Source organism: Phascolarctos cinereus, unplaced genomic scaffold, assembly GCF_003287225.1.
Source record: "Phascolarctos cinereus isolate Bilbo 61053 unplaced genomic scaffold, phaCin_HiC Scaffold_726;HRSCAF=1367, whole genome shotgun sequence".
Classification (NCBI taxonomy): domain Eukaryota; kingdom Metazoa; phylum Chordata; class Mammalia; order Diprotodontia; family Phascolarctidae; genus Phascolarctos; species Phascolarctos cinereus.
In genome coordinates this window covers 115078898-115100262 of record NW_027556098.1, presented here as the reverse complement: position 1 = coordinate 115100262, position 21365 = coordinate 115078898, and the positions used below count along the sequence as shown (strand labels likewise).

General features: G+C 45.3%; 1 protein-coding gene across 3 annotated transcripts in view; it reads left to right on the top strand.

The window, feature by feature from the left end:
• Positions 1-21108, top strand: part of SEMA5B (semaphorin 5B) — a 190480-nt gene extending 169372 nt beyond the window's left edge. For all 3 annotated transcript variants that reach the window (XM_020985957.2, XM_020985961.2, XM_020985956.2), the window contains 13 exons: positions 949-1156; positions 2350-2557; positions 10598-10715; positions 10910-11091; positions 12554-12697; positions 13181-13328; positions 14065-14290; positions 14619-14837; positions 15939-16109; positions 16494-16643; positions 17082-17126; positions 17717-17928; positions 19906-21108. In XM_020985957.2, the coding sequence (XP_020841616.1) occupies positions 949-1156; positions 2350-2557; positions 10598-10715; positions 10910-11091; positions 12554-12697; positions 13181-13328; positions 14065-14290; positions 14619-14837; positions 15939-16109; positions 16494-16643; positions 17082-17126; positions 17717-17928; positions 19906-20064 (2190 nt within the window). In that variant the 3' untranslated portion in view covers positions 20065-21108. The remainder of the gene's footprint in view (positions 1-948; positions 1157-2349; positions 2558-10597; positions 10716-10909; positions 11092-12553; positions 12698-13180; positions 13329-14064; positions 14291-14618; positions 14838-15938; positions 16110-16493; positions 16644-17081; positions 17127-17716; positions 17929-19905) is intronic.
• The last annotated feature ends 257 nt before the right edge of the window (positions 21109-21365 follow it).

Sequence of the window (21365 nt, the reverse complement as noted above, 5' to 3'; positions counted from 1 at the left end):
CCCCTCATCTCCAATCCACCCCCACCTCAAATGCAATCTCTAAACTCTTTCTCTCTGGTTATTGGGAGTCATGGGGAAGGGGCCATTTTTAATTTACTGGAGCAAAAGTGAGTATCTTAAGGTGGCCAGAACTGGGTGACTAAGGAATATCAGTGCCTGTTTTTGATGGGAGTGTCAATTCCTTTCTTCACCCCATCTGGGTGAAAAAAGGAATGGAGTTGGTAGGGAAGAAAGGAAGGGATAGCTTAATTGCTAAGAATCATAGACCTATAAAATGTCAGTTCTGTAGGCATCTGTGAGCTTATCTAATCCAACCCCCTCATTTTACAGATGGGGAAACTGAGGCCCAGAGGGGAGAAATGATTTGTCCAAGGTTTCACAGCTTGTTAGTAGCAGAGTCAAGATTAGAGTCAAGATAAGATTTTTTCTGATTCCCGATTCAAATTTCCAGCCCCTGCTTAGAGGTAGGGATAGGGAGGCTTGGCTCTTTCAGTGTCTATAGAAAGTAGAGGGATGGATTTGTCAACAGAATCTTTGGCAGCCTAGGACAAATGAATTTTCCCCTTAGACATTTCCCCCCTCTTCCTACTACCTCCTCCCTGTTATGTGAAATCACAACCCCTAACCTAGTTTTTAGGCACTCCTTCCTCATCTCCCCTGGCTCTTTTTTCCTTATCTACCAGTGGGATGATATTGCCGGGAAGGGCCTGGGGAATGATAGGTGGACCTCATTAAGCTGTGGGGGATTTGTGGTGAAACTGACCGGGACTGGGGCTGTGGATAATTTATCCAGAACCCTCCTGGTAGGCGAGATTGTTTGTGTCTCAAAAAGGACCATACTGGAGATTCATGGAACTGGAGGCAGGGGGGGTTGGGGCTGGGTGTGGATAACTGTGAGGGTCCTGAGTGGGACTTAGGGGTATGTGACTCTCCACTTCTGATTCTCAGTGTGGGACCTTGCGAGATGTTGGCCCCAATGAGAACCTGACAGAGAGGAGCCTTCAGGATGCCCAGCGCCTATTCCTGATGAGTGAAGTGGTTCAGCCCGTGACCCCGGACCCCTGTATCACACAGGACAGCGTCCGCTTCTCTCACCTGGTGGTGGATCTCGTGCAGGGCAAGGACACCCTCTACCATGTGCTTTACATTGGCACCGGTGAGACCCTCCTCTGTGTTAAGGTTATCTCCAGGGCAAACAGACGACTTTGCAGAGAAGATGCAACATTTGTGCAGCTCTCTGACATAATTGAACTGTGCCTTGGACTATTTAAACAGTGTTGTTATGTCCCTTGGATGACGGTGACCCAGAGTCACGTCTCAATGGTAATGAGACCCAGATAGGGGTGTCCGTGGTGTATGGGAAGGAATGATTGAGTGAAAGAGACAGAAGGGAGTGGAGAGAGAGACAAGGAGGGGGGGAGAAAAAGGGGCTGAAGGGAGAGGGCAGAGAGATAGGGGAGGAAGAGAGGAGAAAGAAGAAAAGAGTGAGAGAATGGGGAAAGGGAGGGAGGGAAAGGAGAAAGAAAGGGAAGGAGAGAATAATGAGAGAGAGGAAAGGAGGGAGTGAAGAAAAAGGAGGGAGGGAGGGAAGGAGAGAAAAGAGAGATGAGGAGAAAGAGAGGAGAGAGAAGGAGAAAATCAGGAGAGAGAAGAGGAGGGAAGAGAGAGACACAGGGAGGGAGGGAGAGAAGGAGGGGGTAAGAAAGAGAGAGGGAGAGGAAGAGAAAGAGAGGGGAGGGAAGGAGAGGGAAAGGGAGAGGAAAGAATGAGAGAGGAGAGAGTAGGGGAGAGAGAATGAACAAATGTGTCATGTGGCTGAGAGTCAGGATACATCCATGAGGAACAGTGACTGATTTTGAGAGACTATAGTCACCTTGGAACCCAATGGTTTGGGAGGTCTTTGATTAGGGGATCAGGATCATGGGAGTTTGCAAAGAATGGGCCTTAGACCTGCATGCAGCTTTGGATTCTGGTGTCTTTACGAATAGTGATGTTTGCACTTGGGAAGCAATAAAAGTCCCCAATAGACTTGTTAAAAATCTGACTGATAGAGTTCTGAGCCCTAGTCTCTACCTGAGAAGGCAAAGTGCTTGGGGGAAAGCCAAGGGATCCAGGGTCTATATCAGAGAGACACACAGATGCAGTGTGCACGTGGGCAGGAGTGTGTGGGATCTGCTTCACTCGGCCCCCATCCTTAGGGCAACCTCTCCCTCTCCCTCTGCACCTGGGTGGGCATGTCAGTTGATCTCAGAGCAGAGAGGATGCTATTAGGCAATGTCCCTTCCTTAGTTCAAGAAGCTCTAGGTAGAGGTTACAGAAACCTGACAGTCGTCTCTGCCTCCCTCCCAGAGTCAGGCACCGTCCTCAAGGCACTGTCCACAGCCAGCCGCAGCCTCCATGGCTGCTACCTGGAGGAACTGCAGGTGCTGCCTCCTGGGCGTCGGGAGCCCCTGCGTAGCCTGCGCATCCTTCACAGTGCCCGCGTGCTCTTTGTGGGGCTGACCGATGGGGTGCTGAGGATCCCACTGGAGAGGTGCACCACCTACCATACCCAGGGGTAAGCCAGGGCACCAAGGGCAAATGGCGTGGGGGGTGGGGCAGGAGCGCTGGCCTCCACTGATCTGGAACCCACATTATTTTCCAGTTTTTCTCAATGTCATCAGCTGTTATCACTAAGGCTCTGGATATCTTGAATTCATTCTGTTTATTTTTATTCATTCACTTCATCTCAGTAAAAGAGGGGAGGAAGGGCCTTTGAAATCCAAACAGGAGGTAGCTGGGTGATATAATGGATAGAATGCTGGATTTGGAGACAGGAAGACCAGAGTTCAAATCCTACCCAAGACACTTACTAGTTATGTGACCCTCGGCAAGTCACTTGACCTCTATCTCACTTTCCTCATCTTTACAATCTGTAGCAGTACTTACCTCACAGGATTGCTGAGAGGATCAAATAAGATGTCTGTAAAGCATTTTGTAAACCTTAAAGTGAGGCAGCTAGGTGGCATAGCAGAAAGAGCACCAGCTCTGAAGTCAGAAGGACTTGAGTTCAAATCCAGCCTAAGACACTAACTAGCTGTGTGAAACTGGGCAAGTCACTTAACCTTGATTGCCTCCCCAAAAAAACCCTTAAAGTGGTATATAAATGTTAACTAGGCAGCTAGGTAGCATAATGGATAAAATCATGGACTCGGAGTCAGGAAGACCTGAGTTCAAATCCAGCCTCAGATGCTTACTAACTGTGTGACCCTAGGCAAGTCACTTGACCATTGTTTGCCTCAGTTTCCCCAACTGTAAAAATGAGGATTATAACGGCACCTACCTGATAGGGCTATTGTGAAGATTAGATGAGGTAATATTTGTAAAGCATTTAGCACCATGTCTGGCCCATAGTATGTACTTTATAAATGTACTATAAATAACATTATTATTGTTGTTTCCCTCCACTTCTAGACAATGGGTGACCCTCACAGACTTGCTTTGCTTTGTGAGATTCTTTGTTGAGATCTGAGGGTAACTGTTATCTCTTCCTCACCTAGAGGAGGGAGCAGGGATGAGTTAAGTAGTCCAAGGACCAGCCGCGTTAAGGATGAAGAGCGTCATCCTCAGAAATTTGGTCAGCAGGTGATGAATATTTAGTGATCCGTTAAATATGCAAAAATACAGAATTGCCCTCACTTCTGGGCAGTACTCTCGTGCTTCCAAAGGGACAGTGGCAGAGGGGCAGAAAGCGGGGAGGGGGATAATCACACATGCTCTCAGGCCATCTCCAAATATTAGTTTGACTGTTGACACTTTTCATGTGTCCAATTTCTGTGGGAAGAAATGAACCCTGTCCATACTGACATTATCTTGTCCATATATGATACAATGAATGATATACATATATATGTTTATAAATAAAATATAAATTAAATCCAAAGGCATAGATAAATTTCTTGCAGGTAGTTTGCAGGTAGTCCTCAGTTTCCTCATCTGTAGAATGGAGCTTAAAAGCAGTACCTACCTCTCAGAGTTGAGAATCAGCACCTATCTCATTTCTCAAAGAGGTGAGCAAAGGTTTGGCAGATGTGGGCTCCTCTTATCATCATATCATAGAATTCTCAATTATCTTGCGTCGTCAGTGCTCCCAAGAGGTGTAAGCAAAAGCACTATTACAAACACAATTGCTTCTCATTCATAAACATCCCTTGAAGAGAATGAAGAAATAATTAAGTTCTGTGAAGACCCTAACATGCTCTTCCAAACCAAGTCGACCTACACCTCGTTATCCTGTGATGTAGATTTAAAGCTGGATGCCAGGGAGGGCGCCAAAAAAATATGTTGAAAATATGAGTTGGATCAAGACATGGAAGAGACCAAATGCCTCCTACTAATTGCCAGAAGTCTTATGCCTCTGTAGGCCATGAGTAATTTCTTTGAGAGGAAACCTGAAGGTCTTGGACGAGAGGAGGACGAAAAGCATCACAAAAAAATGGAACTGGTTTTCTCTTGCTGTTCAGCCTTGTCCAGCTCTTCATGACCCCATTTGGGGTTTTCTTTCTCTTTCTTTCTTTCTTTCTCTTTCTTCCTTTCTTTCTTTCTTTCTTTCTTTCTTTCTTTCTTTCTTTCTTTCTTTCTTTCTTTCTTTTTAGGCAATTGGGGTTAGGTGACTTGCCCAGGGTCACACAGCTAGTAAGTGTCAAGTGTTTGGTCTGAGGCTGGATTTGAACTCAGGTCCTCCTGACTTCAGGGCCAGTACTCTATCCACTGTGCCACCTAGCTGCCCCCTCTTTTGGGTTTTCTTGGCAAAGATATTGGAGTAGTTTGCCATTTCCTTCTTTCTCCAGCTCATTTTACAGATGAGGAAACTGAGGCAAATAGGGTGAAGTGACTTGCACAGGGTCACACAGCTAGTAAGTGTTTGAGGCTGGATTTGAATTCAGGTCTTCCTGACTCCAGGCCCAGTGCTCTCTATCCTCTGTGCCACCTAGCCACCCTGGTTGTCTCTTAATAGACATGAAAATACTATTAAAACAATAGAAGGACATGAATTTTAAAATATCTCAAAGGACAAAGTTGCATCAATTGACCCAGTGTCTTTTGTTTTACCCATAAGGCAAAAAAAAAAATTAGAAAGAGGATGAACATTTTTATTTCAAAGTAAAATTAATAAAAAATTTGCATGAATCAATGTGCCTGCTCCTTCTCAGAATAAAATTTCAGTGAGGTCATTTAATCATTGACTAGTTAGAGCAAAGGTCAAAATAAATATCATATTAAAAGAAAAGATGACAAGCAGAAGAAAGATGTGTAAATCATTACTGCTCCAATACAACCTATTTAAACAAATTGTTCATGCTGAAAAAATAGGAAAATGGACACCATGGTGAATTAAGGATGTTTCCAAAGTAATCACCAGTTTTTAGAAAACTTTAATCTACGCAAATCATTTACCACAACAAGGAGGCTAGACTTCTTTCTACATGTCTCATGCCAAGACCCAGGAACCAGCTAGTGAGTGATCAGGAAACAGAGATGATGTTATATCTTGTGGGAGACCAATTGACTATCCATGCATGGGATTGTGGAATAAGAACTGGACTGGGAGGGCCCGGATCTGGGTTCAAAGCCTGTGTCTCCCATTTATTCCAAGTGTGCAACTCTGGATAAGTCATGTAACTTCATCTGTAAAATGAAGAGTTGGACTTTGCAAGGTGAGGGAACAAACATTTATTAAGCAATTACTGTATGCCAGGCACTGTGCTAGGCTATGCTGCTGCCTCTAGGGTTTCTTCCAGCTTTAAATCTATGATAGAGCATCTCATAGGAGAGAAGGAAGCTACCACAGCAGTATTAAAACTCCAGAGTTGCAGCCACATGTGACTCATGCATGTACGAGCTACAGATTTCAAAGGCCTCTGGTTTCTCTAGCGTGAGATCACAGACATAGGGTGGGAAGGGCTCTTAAAAGTCATCAAGCACTACCCTCTCATTTTACAGTTTACTTAAGAGACTCAGATGTTAGGTGATTGAGTCAGAATCCTAATTCAGGCCATCTGATTGCGAACCCATACACCAGATTCTATAGGGCACATGGACCAACAGTCACATGGCTCTTTGGGAGTCGTGGGAGCTACAGATAGAGATTCAGAGCAATAAGGCTGAGGACCACCTCAGCATCTCTCTTCCCATGGGTCCCACCAATGGCAATTCCTTTAACAGAAATAGGAAGTTTGGAAAAGGGGAGGGTTTGGAGGGAATAATAATGAGTTTGGTTCTGGACATGTTGAGTTTGAGATGTCTCTGGGACGTCCAGTTAGAAGTATGCATGAGGTAGCTGGTGATGCAGTGCTGGCGAAATGCTTAACAATCAGCTCTCCAGAGGAAAAGAAATGTAGACACAGCATTCTTCTAAGTCTAATTTGCATTATTAACTTTTTAATTATTTAATTATTGACTGTCATTATTTATTGTATTATACAATGATGTTTTTGGTATTATTATATAATGATATTGTTTCTAGTATATATCATATTGACACTAATTATTGTTATTAATTATTAACAAATTATATAACATTCATCTTCTCCATCACCTTCTTAAGTCGAGGCAGTCAAGAAGACAATAAATCAAACCCTGATTTGTAGTGTTTGTAGGTTTCTGGGGTATAAATGTTCACATACTGAACATTTAACAAGGGCTCTCTTGAGCCCGATTCAAGGTGACTCCAGTGTACCCCTGGTCATACAACTCACCAGGAAGTTGTAGTGGATAGAGTTCTTGACTTGGAGTCAGGCAGAGCTGGGTTCACATTCTATCTCAGATACTTACCAGTTGTGTGACCCTGAGCAAAACACTTTAACTCTGGCCCTCTAAAGTCCCTTTCAGCTTGAAACCTATAATCTTATGTCTGATCTTAAAGCCTGTCCTTTGTTATCTTCCTATCACATTCCTCCTGCATCACTGGCCTCCCTTCCAATGAAGTGTCAGGAGCACCCAACCCCACCCTGACCCGGCCAGAGCAGCTCATTTTGAGGGTCTGGGGGCAGTAATAAAGACTCAGGTGTCCGAGGTTCCCAGTTCTTCATAGGTATTAGCAGTGAAGAGCTTGGAAACAGAGAAGGATTCTCCCCTCATACCCCTGATCTGTATTCTCTCCTTTCCTTGCTGTACATGGTGATGGGCCATAAATCTTGATTTAATCCATTTCTATAGACAGTGTCTCTCTCCTGGCTGAAGCCCGTCAGGTGAAAATTAATTTTCTTTTTCACAAAGGAAGAAAAATAGGTAACAAAGGAACCCCAGTGGAAAAGGGGATCAAGGAAAAATTACCAGGATATGAATTAGGGGCAGTATGTGAAGAGAGGGCTAGAATTAGAAATGGCTGGATTAGAAAGACCTAGGTTCTAATCCCACTTGAGATATTCACTAGCTATGTGATACGGGTGAAGTAATCAATGGACAAGCATTTATTAAGCACCTACTATGCATCAGGCACTATGCTAGATGCTGGGAATACAAATACAAAGAAGGAAGCAATCTCTACTTTCAAGGAGTTTTTATTCTAATGGGAAGACAAAGGCATACAAAAGAAATCTAAGTGAATAAATATTTGAAGATAAATACAGAGTGGTGAAATATGAAGGTGTTAGGAAGGATACTAGTATCTTACAGATATCAAGAAATGCTCCATGCCAAAGATCGTGCTTGAATTGAATGTTTTTGTTTTTGTTTTTTTGAGGCAATCAAGGGTAAGTGACTTGCATAGGGTCACACAGCTAATAAGTATCTGAGGCCACATTTGAACTCAGGTCCTCCTGACTACAGGGTCAGTACTCTATCCACTGCACCGCCTGGCTGCCCCTTGAATCGAGTCTTAAGGAAGAGAAGGACTCTTTGAGGTAGAGGTGAGAAAGGAGTGCATTTCCAGGCATGGGGGATAACCAGTGCAAAATCATGGAGCCAGGAAATGGAATGTTACGTGTCAGTTTGATTGGATCACATAGTGGGAGGGGTGGGGCTACATTTGAGCGAGCTAACATTCCAAAGAGGCAGGAAAGGTAGGTTGGGGCCAGGTTGAGGGGGCTTCAAAAGCTAAACAAGAGTTATTATTATTTTTTAATCTTAGAAGCAATAGGGAGAAAAAATTAAAAGTTCACAGCAGAGAACAAAAGAAAACTTAGAAGAAAGCACAGAAAAGCAGAGCAGCTTTGAAAATAACGTGTAGTATTGATTACATGGTTCTCTAAAAAATTGTGAAATGGAAATTTATGGTTTTATGTTGAATACTGTTCTTATGTTGTACTGTGTACATGGAAATGTTCTTTTTTTGTCTTTCAAAATGAAAATGAATAAGTGAATAAAATTCAGTTCAAAAGAAATAAAAATTTTTTAAAAAGAAGCAATAGGGAGCCAATGAAATTAATTGGATAGGGGAGTGGCATGGTTCAGAGCTGCACTTAAGAGAAAATACTTTCATAGCAGTGTATAATAAGGTGATGAGAAATTTGAAGCAAAGAGACCGATTAAGAAGCTGTTGTAACAATCTAGGTGGGATATAATGAAAGGCTGAATTAGGATGGTAGATGTGTGAGTAGAGAGAAGGGGTCAGATATGAAAGATGCCATGAAGATAGAATTTATGAGGAATGAGGAAGGTTGAAGACAATACTAAGGTTATGAATCTGGGAGACTGGAAGATGGCGGTGCCTTTCACAGACATAGGAAGCTTGGAAGAGGGAACAGTTTGGAGAGAACAATAATGAGTCCAGTTCTGCACGTGTTGAGTTTGAGATGTCTCTGGGACGTCCAGTTAGAAGTGTCTATGAGGTAACGGGTGATGCAGGACAGAGCTCAAGGCTGTAATTCGGAGTAGTGCCGTATTTTAGGGCAGAAGGTGGTTGCTTCTAGCTGGGATTCACAGTGCTCTTTCCATTTCATAGCACTCTCTTCTTCCCTGGTGCCTTTGATTGAAAGGAATTTGGCTCAGTGGTAGGTGGAGTAGGCATCCAGATATGTATGGGGCCATCCAGCACTTTTTTTTTTTGAAATTTTACCTTTTAATTTCAAACTTAACAAATACCAAAAAGAAATGCAAAGTAGAATAGAAAAAGAGAATTTATATGTGAAACCACAAATTTTTATTATGTATAGCTTGCTTTAAAAAAAAATAAGTATGCATATTCAAAACTGTCCTGGTTGTCTTTATTTCCTTCTAACCTTCTGTTCTCTTCTGTATATTAGAAAAATGCTTCACTCTCTTTTCTGCTTTTTTTTTTTGGCAACACTATTATTAGATCCCCTTCTCCCAACCCCTCCCGCAAAGTAAAAAAAGAAAAACAAAGCCCTTGTAACCAATATATGTAGTTGAGCATCACAAATCCATATGATGGCCTCGTCCAAAAATGTATGTCTTATCTGCACCTTGAGTCCATCTACATTCAGGAGATGGGTGCCTCCTCATTGGTCCTCTGGAATCATGTCCGATCATTGTGTTGATTGAAGTTTTCAAAGTTGATTTTCCTTAAAATGTTTTACCATATAGATAGTCTTCTTTGTTTTGCTCACTTTACTCTACATCTGTTCATCCAACTCTTCCCAGATTCCTCTGAAACACGTTTTCTCCTTCATCATTTCTTATGGCACAAGAGTAATCCATTACATCAGCCATTCCCCAATGATGAGCACTTCCTTGGTTTTGCTGGCCTTAGAAAAAAGAGTTGCTTTAAATAATTTTGTGCGTATGGGTCCTTTTTCTCTTTCGTTTATTTCTTTGGGGGCATAAGCCTAGTAGTGGGATCTCTGGGTCAAAGGAAACACATGGTTTAGTGTCTTTCTGGGCATGGTTTCAAGTTGCTTTCTAGAATGACTAAACTGATGCATAGCTTTGCCGCTTACTACTGCCATTTTCCCTTTTTGTCATTTCTGCTGATCTGATGGGTGTGAGATGGAACTTCAGAGTTGTTTTAATAGGCATTTCTCTGATTATTCGTGGTTTGGCTAAATTTCTTCCTTTGAGAACAGCCTGTTCATATCCTTTGACCATTTATCTATTGGGTAATGGCTATCATTCCTATATGTTTGAATCAGTTCCTTATATACCTTGGATATCAGGGCATCATCAGAGAGACTTATTGCAAAGTTGTTAGAGTGTTCCCCTCAGTTAATAAAAAAAATAGCTGGCATTTATATATGGCCAGCCATGTGCCAGGCATTGTGCTTAGCACTTTACAAATATTATCTCATTATTCCTCATAACAATCCTGGGAGGGAGGTACAATTATTATCCCTTTTTTTACAATTGAGGAAACTGAGGCAAACAGAGGCTAAGTGATTTACTTAATATCACACATTTATTAAGTGTCTGATGCTGGCTTTGAACCTTGATCTTCCTGACTCCAAGCCCAGCGCTCTATTCACCACACCATTTAGTTGCCTATTTCTTTTCTAATTATAACTGCATTGATTTTGTTTGTGCAAACATTTTTCAATTTTATGTGATCAATGGCTATTTTCCACAGGGATATGACTCAGAGGGGAACGTCTAGAGATGGGGGATGGAGGGGTGGTGAGAGACATGATTTGGTGAAGGACATCTCAGGGTTCTTGTCCTTCAGGGAGTGCCTGGGGGCTCGGGACCCATACTGTGGCTGGGACGGGAAGCAACATCGCTGTAGCACGCTGGAGGACAGTGCCAACATGAGCCTCTGGATTCAGAATATCACAGCTTGTCCAGTGAGAAGCCTTCTTCCCTACCTGTGACCCCAGTTCTCCCCATCCCAACGGAAGTGCATGACCTTCATGACCCAACCCAAGCACCCGAGCCATCACTCTGGACCTGTCCCTTGACCCTTCCTTCCTCTCTTCCCCCTCGATCTCCCTTCTTCCCTACTTAGCACAGGGTCCTTGGTCCCACTGTTTCTTTGTAGGTGCGGAACCTGACATGGGATGGGGGCTTTGGGCCATGGTCTCCATGGCAACCCTGTGAACATGTGGATGGAGATAACTCAGGCTCCTGCCAGTGCCGAGCCCGAGCCTGTGACTCCCCCCGTCCCCGCTGTGGGGGACGAGCCTGCCCTGGACCTACCATCCATGTTGCCAACTGCTCCAGGTATGTAAGAGACATAACAGTCTTCCCCAGGGAAGTTGCCCCAGGACTCCTAGTTTGGGGAGTGACTCCGAGAAATGAGAGGAGTGCACTGGGATGGAGGAAGAAAAGTATTGCCGGGTGTCATAACGGAAGTATGATGATGAGAGAAGCCAGCAGGCTGCTTCAGGCTGAGCTTTACAAAGTAGCCAGTCCCACCTTGGCAGGGGCGCAGCCCAAGCCCAGGGTCCTGTCCTCAGCACTGCAGCCGCTCAGCTTTATCAGTTTATTCAGAGGTGAAGTAGTTCTTGGAATTGATTCACTCTAAATTCACTCTCAAAAACTAACTGATAAACCAAAATGCAATTGATTGATTTACAGGAGGGTTATACCTGGTCTAAGAACTAGGACGGTTTGGCACTGACCACTCCACTCAGGAGACTCAAATTAAAATAAGGACTCATATTTATATTTATTTATAAATTTTTATATTTATATTGTAATTATATTGGTTATATTATTGTTTGCTTTATTATATTATATAATTATATATTGTATATTATTATATTATATAATTAATTTTAATGATTCATTGTATTATTTTTATTATATATCATATGTTTATTATTAATATTATATATTTATATTATATTTAAGGTTCACAGATAGTTTTTTATACAAAAAAAAAGATTTCCACAGTGGGCTATGTCATCCATTTTATGTCAGTTCTTATATTATAAGTTGTCCAAGTACTATTGTCCCCATTTTATAGTTGAGAAAATTGAGACAGAGAGATTCAATGACTTACCTATGGCCACACAGCTAATAAATCTCAAAGGTTGCATTTGAATCTAGATTACCTGACTCTAGGCCCAGTGATATGTTCCCTATGTCACGTTGCTTCCTATGAAGCATAAAATTATTTGAGGAAGCAAAGTTAGACTTCCTTTAAGGGTATATTTTGGTCAAACTTTGGTGATCTGATGACCTTGTCCACTATAAGGGATATTTCTGTCTAAAAAACTGGGATAGCCCTCCTAATGCCAATGTCCCCTCCCTTGGACAGAACTGGAGATAGACAAATTTACTGTCCAGGTCTCCTTTTTCTATATCCTTGAATCAGTCACCAAACTCTACCACTGGAGTCTTGACCTCAGGATGGGCATCTATCTCCCTGTTAACTGTATCACAGTTTCTCTTACACTAATTAGCTTTTTAGTGAAATTTGAGAGACACCCTAGCAGCATCGGTTGTCTTGTCCCAGAGAGAAAGTAGGTCTGGGAAATGCAGGGCTAACGGGTCATTTGGTTCATCCACAAACATTTATTATGTTCCTACTATTTGCCAGGCACTGTGTTAGGCACCAGGGATACAGGTAATAAGAATTTAACAATCCCTACTCTCAAGGAGTTTATCCTCTAATGGTAGAAATAATGTCTCTGGACAGGATTTTGATGACTGAGATGTATCCTCTTGTCTCCACCAGAAATGGGGCATGGACCCCATGGTCATCCTGGGCTTTGTGCAGCACCTCCTGTGGGATTGGCTTCCAGGTCCGACAGCGGAGCTGCAGCAACCCTGCCCCCCGGCATGGGGGCCGAATCTGTGTGGGCAAGAGCCGGGAGGAGCGGTGAGTGAGACAGGGGCAGAGCTCTGTGGTTCAAGTAGAACCTGGATGGATGGCTGTGCAGGGAATTTTTGCATTGATCCTAGGAAAGAAAGAAAGAAGGGAGGAGGAAGGGAAGGATTTATTAAAATGCCTGTCTTGTGCCAGGCGCTGTCCTAAGTGCTTTACAAATATGACTTGATTTAATCCTCACAACATCCCTGGGAGATGGATGCTATTATTTATTATCTTTTTTCAGATGAGGAATTTGAGGCAGACAGAAGCTGAGTAGCATAGGGTCACAGAGACAGGAATCTGAATATGAATTTGCACTCAGCTCTTCCTGATCCCCCACTTTTCCCTGTGCCACATCATTGCCCAGGGCTCCGTAGCATTGGCTATTTCTTACCTGACTTTGAGCAGTCTCTTTAGCCCTTTGTCACTGTCTACGCCTCATGGGTGGTCTCTCATTGGAGGTGCTGTCCTTCTACCCAACCCTCTCCCCAGGTTCTGCAATGAGAATAGCCCCTGCCCTGTCCCCATTTTCTGGGCTACCTGGGGCTCCTGGAGCAAATGCAGCAGCAACTGTGGGGGTGGAGTCCATTCTAGGCACCGGACCTGTGAAAATGGGAATTCCTGCCCAGGATGTAGTGTGGTAAGTAGGGAAAGGTGAACTGGGAAAGGAGGCAAAGGGTGAGACTCAGGGACGGCATCATAGATGCAAACTATCAGGGCTGGAAGGATCATCTAGTCTAATCAAACCCTTCTCTCTTTTTTTCTTTTTTAAATTTTTATTGGTGTTCTTTTCTCTTTTTTCTTAGTCTCTTTCACTTCCAAGTGAGTCTTTCCTACCCCATATTCCAACCAAGCCCTAGCCCTCCCACCCTTCTTCCCTTTCCAGGGCCGTACAGCCCTCAGTACAGTCGAGCAAAACAAATCCATGCGTTGGCCGTGTGTGGAAATAGACGCCTCATTCCTCACTTGTGGCTTACCCACTCTCTGCCAAGTGTGCCATCAGTACTCTGAAGTCATCATTGGACACAGCACTGATCAGCTTTCTGAAGTCTTGCATTGCTTTTCCTTCACATTCTGGGGGCCACTGTGGAAATTGTTCTCCAGGTTTTGTTTCCTTCTCTCTGCATCAGTTCATGAGAGTCCTCTGAAGTTTCTCTGAATTTTTCGTGTTTATCATTGGTTGTTTGATAAAAGGTCCCATTATTTCACAGATGAGGAGGCTGAAATCTGAGGAAGGGGAATGACTTACCCAAGGTCATGCATAGCTAGTGTTTGGCAGAGCTAGGAGTAGAGCTCGGGCCTCTTCATTCTTGGTCTACAATTTAAGAGGTGGTGGTTCCGGCGTGACAATGTCCCCTCTTCTCCTCCTCGGGCAGGAGTACAAGACATGTAACCCTGAGAGCTGCCCAGAGGTACGAAGGAACACCCCATGGACACCATGGCTCCCAGTGAACGTGACCCAGGGAGGGGCCCGCCAAGAGCAGCGATTCCGTTTCACGTGCCGGGCCCCGCTCCCTGACCCTCACGGCCTTCAGTTTGGGAGGAAGAGGACGGAGACCCGCTCTTGCCCTGCAGATGGCTCTGGAGCTTGCGACACTGATGGTGCAGCCCCGGATCCCTCCTCTAGACCAGGGCTCTCCACAGGCTCCAACTCCCACCTACCCCTCCCCAACCCCCTTTCTCTCCAGGGATAAGGGGTCAGACAGATTATCATTTCAGGGTGGAGAGGCCAAGAAAGTGTAGTTGGGAAGATCATAAGAATGAGTCACAGACTGTCAGGAGCCGTTAAGTCCAGCCCCATCTTTGTATGTAGAGAAATGGGGCCAGAGAAGTGACTTATCTAAGGTCAACAAGGTTAGGTTGTGGTCATGTGGAGTTTTGGTTGGGCATGGCCCCCTCTCTTGGTGACTTTGTGACTCTTTGCTCCTAGCCCTAGTGGAGGATCTCCTTCGGAGTGGAAATAATGCTCCCCATGTGGTGAGTGGGGGCTGGGCAGCCTGGGGACCTTGGTCATCCTGTTCTCGAGACTGTGAATTAGGTTTCCGGACTCGGAAGAGAACCTGCACAAACCCAGAGCCCCGAAATGGGGGCCTGCCCTGCGTGGGGGATGTCACCGAGTATCAAGACTGCAACCCCCAGCCCTGCCCAGGTAATCCTTTCCCTCTCCTAGACAATGTCCATCAGCTTCCTTCCCTGCAATCCATAATCAAGGATCTATGAACAAGGATCAATCCTGTGCTTACTCTGTGCCAGGCACTGTGCGGGGGATACAAGGAAAGGCAAAAATACAAAACCAGTCCCTGCCCTCAAGGAGCTTACACTCTAATAGGGGAGATAACAGGTAAATAAATAGGCACATGCCTACAGAGTGGGAGCAAGGTAATAACAGAGGAGAAGGGTCAACTACCTCAAGGGACTGGGAGGGCCTCCTGCTAAAAGTGGCTTTTGAGCTGAATCTTGAAGGAAGCCAGGGACAAAAGGTGATAAAAGAAAACATTCTTGGCATGGGGGACAAGCCTATGCAAAGGTATGGAGGTGAGAAATGAGGATCACATGGGCATGTTTGTAGGAAGCAAGGAAGCAGCCAATAGATGGGGAAAGACTGAATATTAGAGAGAGTAGGATGATAGTGGGGGCCATCTGTTAGAGTAAACAGGAGGGAATGGGATTGAGGGTAGGGGTGACCTTGGTAAGGAGAAGAGTCACCTCTTTATCAGAGACTGGAGTAAAGGAGAACATGGTAGGGGATGATGTCAGAGGATGATGAGAAGGGAAAAAGAAGGAGCTCTCAATATATGGCTTCACATTTTTTTCAATGACATATGAGGCAAGATCCTTAGCTGAGATTTCCCCCATTTATACCCTATTATTAATTAGGGATATTGGGACATTTTTCTAAACTAGGTCTAAACATGGGACCATTTTCTTGGAGCCAAATAAGTGGGAGGAGTGGTCATCTAAAAGGGATCACAGAAAGGGGAAGGGGTCAGGGAGGGGAGCATAAGTGGGGAAAGGAATTAAACGAGTAGAGTCAAAGGACCTTGGGACAAATCCCAATTTTGTCTCTTAGGACCATGACTTTAGATAAATCTGTTTAATCCTCTGAGCCTCAGTTTCCCCATCTATAAAATGTAGCGGTTGAACTAGATGACCTCTTCTAAATCTGCGATGCTACTAACCTTATGTTTTATAGACTCTTCTCCATACCCAAGTTCCTTCCTCCCAGTATTTGTCTTCTCTTGACTTGCAGTGCGAGGTGCTTGGTCGTGCTGGACCCCATGGTCCTCATGCTCAGCCTCCTGTGGTGGAGGCCACTACCAGCGAACACGTTCATGCACCAGTCCTGCCCCTTCCCCTGGTGAAGATATCTGCATTGGGTTGCACACAGAAGAAGCACTTTGTGCCACGCAATCCTGCCCAAGTAATAACCATAGGGGTTATAGGAATATGGAGGGATGATGAAGGGAAGTCAGCATCATCTAACCATGTCTGAGCCCCGACCCTAATCCTTTTGTGCAGATAACATAATAGGGAGATGTTTGGTGTTTCCTAGACCTTTCATTCACTCCTTCATTCATTTCTTCATTCATTCAACCAGAATATATTAAGTGTCTGCTAGGTGCTAATACTGTGATGCTGGGGATACAGACAAAAATAAAATTTTTTTAAAAAAACATTTAAAGAGATTATAGGTCAGACCTCATAATAATGAGGGATGGGGAGGGGGTGGGGCAGAGAATGAGGGAAGATCTGGGTTGGAGGTCAGAATGGATGAAAGGCAGGGTGACCCAAGCCTTGCCCCCAGGTGGCTGGTCATTGTGGGCTGAGTGGAGCGTATGTGGTGAGGATGGAACCCAGAGCCGGAGTCGTCACTGCGAGGAACTTGACCCTGGGACTGCCCCCTGCCTTGGCAATGGCAGCCAGATCCGGACCTGCCCATACAGTGAGATCCCTGGTACAGATGCCTAGACATCCATAGCCCTCTTACCCTACTTCTAAGACTCCAGATTCATCCACACCAGGATCATCTTTCCTCTTGGAGATTATTTACTGTGTGAGGGCTGTGGCATGGGGTCAGGTTGGGGGATGGGGGGTATCAAGAGAAAAGCTCCCCAAAACCCCACACAGCTCCATCCAAGAGAATGGGGGAGGAAGAGGTGGGAAAAATCCAGGTACCCAGCATCCCCACCAAATATGCTTGGACAACAGTCCTTCCCATAAACAGCAGAATGGTCCAGTTCTTCCCAGAGCAGAAGAGGGGACTCCCCTATCTAGAACCACAAGCCCGGCGTTCAGCACACACCTAAGACTGACCCTAGTGATTCTCCCAGGGCCGTTTCCCCGAGGAGCAGTCATTCTTCAATCCCAATCCCCCTCCAATTTGTTCTTGCAGTGATCCTGCCTGCTTCCAGCATTGATGATGCCACCAGCTGTGGAGGTAATAATGACAGCAACACTGTAGTAATAATCATTCAACTTAGATCTTACTACTAGGCAACTCCTGTTAAACTTGCCCCCTTCCCAATATCAAACCTTACTCTACTCTTCAAATCTGGAGCCTCCGACCTTAGACCATCAAGACTTGATGGGAATAAGTAGAGGAAGGTTTGATATTGTGTTCCTATCAAGCCTGGCATTCCTAGTTGGACTGACTCCTCTGACTTTGGGGTTATGGTGGGAAGGGATGAGAAGTATGGATGTCCCGCCTAACCATGCCGGGTCCACCCCACCCTAGTCCCACTTGTAGATAGCCATCAGATTTGGGAGCACGAAGAAGACTTCTTCACCTGAATCCTTTCTGTTACACTTCCGACCTAACCCCTAAACTCTCTTGTCCTATCAAACAAGACTCTACAACTTCCCTTGATTATCTGTAGGCCATCCCTCCTCTATACCTCATTTGCTCCCCACTCTCTTGCCCCTTACACTTTGCTCTTCTCTGTCCTTGAAAGCCATTCAGGAGGCATTTGAGTGTCCCCCTTCTCCATTACTCCCCCCACATACTCCCTGCTTTCCTCTCCCACGCAGGCTTCAGCCTTATCCATTTAGTGGCTACTGGTGTTTCCTGCTTCTTGGGCTCGGGCCTCCTGACATTTGCTGTCTACCTGTCTTGCCAACGCTGCCAACGGCAGACCCAGGAGTCCACGCTTGTCCACCCTACCACCCCCAACCACCTGAACTACAAGAGTGGGGGTGGTGGCACCCCCAAGAATGAGAAATATACACCCATGGAGTTCAAGGTAGGAAAATGCCAATTTTGGTTTATGCTTAACCAGAAGGATTGTCTCCTTCAAGAAGGATCATGGCAGAGAGGAAGGAGGGATGGTTTGGGAGTCAAAAGACCTGGATTCAAATTCCAGTTCTGCCATGATAACCTGTATGATCTTGGGACCTAAGGCCCAGAGGCTCTAGACCTCAGTTTCTTCATCTGTAAAAAAGAGGAAATTGAAGTAGATGATCACAGAGGTCACTTCCAGCTCTGAATCTATGATCAATGAATTGGGGGCAGAGAGTGGTAAGAGAATTATGCCCACTCAGAATCATAGACACTCACAAAAAAATCAGACATACATTCACAAGCTTTCAGACACAGACACACACAATGTGGTATAGTCGATAGAGACAAGAAGGAAGAACCAACAGGATTGTGAGAAGAGCTTTACAAATACTGTCATTTGATTCCTAGGAGTCAGGTGCTATTATCATTCCCGTTTCACGGTTGAGAGGATTGTAGAGGCATGGTGTACTGGGTGCCAGATCAGGAACGGAGAAAGTGGGATGACTTCCCCTTCCTGGCACAGTCTAGCTGAGGGCCTATGGTTGTGTGCCAAGTCTGCCTGCCTGCCTGGGTCAGGAAAATAGTTTTTCCTGAAAATTGGCTGTTGATTAAGTCCCTGTGCTTTACCCACACTCTGCTACTGCCATGGATTGGATAGCTCTGTATGGTTTTAGGATTAGTTCTCCTGAGTTTGGCCCCATCACCCTGGAGAACCCTAAAAAGAAAGTCAAACCTAGATTCTAGATTCTAGACCTCTACTTCCTGGCTTCCTTGAAGTCCCATCTTCTAGATTCTAGAAAGTACAATCATCATAACAAGGTTTCTGCTGGTGAACCTTGGAGGATCCCGGGGCAGTGGAGGTGAGGTCGCTGTAGGCCGGCAGCCCCTACCTGCCTCATCATTTAAGGGCTAGAGGTGTCCCACCTGCCTCAGAGGACATTCACTGGGGAAAGGAAAAGATCGGGGTCTGGGACTTGCACAAGGCACTCTGATAGGTGCTAGGGATACAAAGTCAGAAGCAAAACAGTCCCTGACTTCAAGGAGCTTATACACATACAGGAATAACTACTATTACTATTCATAAATAATGAAATAGGGCAAGTGAAAAAAGCACTCAACTTAGAGTCAGAAGACCTGGGTTCAAATCCCAGCCTCAACATTTGTTAACTGTATTTCCTTAAGCAAGTCCCTTGAGGCCTCCATTTGGGTCTCAGTTTCCTCATCTGTCAAATGGGCTAAAAATATTTGCACTGCTCACCTGATACAGAGATTGCTTTATGGAAAATAGTGACACTATGTAAATGTGAACTCTTATCATAAGAGGTACAAAGTGTTATGTGTTCAGAGGAGGGAGGGATCACTTTAGCTAGGTTGGGAGTAGGGTGTGGCAGGGGCATGAGGGAAGGCCTTTTGAAGGTGCTAGGCCTTGAAAGATGGAAGGATTTCAATGGTAAGATGGGGGAAGGAAGGAGGGCATTCCTGGAGGAGGGGATAGCATCAGCAAAGACAGGAAGATAAGGAAAAGTACCTGCCTTGCCTCTACCTTTCCCCATCTCCTATTTGCCCTCTTTCATTCTCTCAGCCTGTATTTCAGCCCTTTCTCTGTCCCATCTCTCACTTGTCTTGTCCTTGACCTAGTTCCTTATATTTCCTCGATCCATCTCCTCTGCCCTCCTCTTTCCTCATTCTGCCTCACTCATCCCAATCCTCTTTCTCCCGCTTTGTACCCATCCTCCTTTGTCTTGCTGCTTCTTCCTTTTCACCTTGGCCTCAGTCTTCCTCTCCAGCCTCACCCCCGCCCAGGCCTGTTTCAGTCCCTGTCTTGACCTCTCTTGCTCCCTAAGACCCTCCCTCCTTGTGTCAGTCCCTTATGCCCCTCCTTCCCATCCCTCCAAAATCAGCCCCAGCTGATCGCCTTCTTTCTTTCCTTCTCCTGTAGACACTGAACAAAAATAACTTAATCCCTGATGACAGGGCCAACTTCTACCCACTGCAGCAGACCAACGTGTATACAACGACCTACTACCCCAGCTCCCTGGGCAAACACAGCTTCCGACCAGAGGCCTCCCCAGGACAACGATGCTTCGCCAATAGCTGATGATACCGCCCCTCCGGGGGATGGGCCTTCAGGCACCTCACCATCCTGGGTCCCCACCAGGGGTGGACAGTGCAATTCATTGGTTTTCTTCTTGGCCACTTGCACTCCCCTCTTGGGGCCCTGCCCGATGAGCCCTGGGACTAAAATACTCCCTCAGTGGGGAGGGGAAGGAGTCTGAAACGAGAGTGCTCTGGTTGGAGGGGACCATGGTGGGAGAGGGTCAGCATTTTGGCTGGCACGTGGCTGTGACCTCCCAACTCAGCCCAGAGGTTTTGCAGCTGTTCCCCTTACCCACTCACTACCACCCAGCTACATGCTAGATAACGCACCCACTAAGGATGTGAGGAATTTGGGGAGTTGGGAATGGGAAGAAGGTGGGATATTTTAATTTTGGCTGAAATGACTCTTCTTCTGGCCAGTACTGAAAAGAATATCCATATTTCGCTACATCAGGAAACAGGCCCCACCCCCAGCCACAGCTAGTTCCATTTTGGAAAGGAAATGAAAAAAAAAATATATATATATATGTATGTATCCAATGGCCCCAAACAATTTAGGTTTCTCAGCCTAGAGCTGGGCCACAGAGGACCATAACCCAAGGTTGAGCCTCTGCTCACGAGGTCAGCTATCGGCCTCTGCCCACGGACACTCATCTCGCTGGATCAGCAGTTTTTCTGAACATCAGTGAAGACGAGGCCTTCCCAAGAGCTGATCCACCCTCTGGGAGAGAGCCCGACGCCCAGGTCCAGCATAGGCCTCGGCCTTGCCTTTCTCTTGCCTTCTCCTGGTGTGGGAAGATGGTGACACAGAAGAGAGGAAGGCTCCAGGCCTCACGCAGACAAGATGCTGACAGCCTCTCTGGGGATCATCTTCCAGTTGCTGCTTATCAGAGTTTCAGGCTGAGTCCTGGGTATCTCAGCCTATTCTACATCCTTTCAAAATACACACGATGAACCTGCTACAGCAATGACAGTGACAGGCTGTAGCTTTGTTAATTAAACATTATATCCAGCCTATAAATATAATTTTCTTTGGGTTGTCATTTGTGGAAGAGGGGGATCTTGCGTGCACTTCATTTTCCAACCCAGTAGTGTGGCATGATAGACCTCAGCCTCTGAACGACTGGAGCTCGGTTTTTGACAGTCCATCAGTCAATCAATAAACACTTATCAAGCACCTGCTGTGTGCCAGGCTCTGGGTTAGCTACTAGGGATACAAAAAGTACATATAGAAGTATAGACTGAACACATACAAAACAGGGGTTGGGGACATACTTAGCAGCTTAGAGAGAAAAGAAAAGT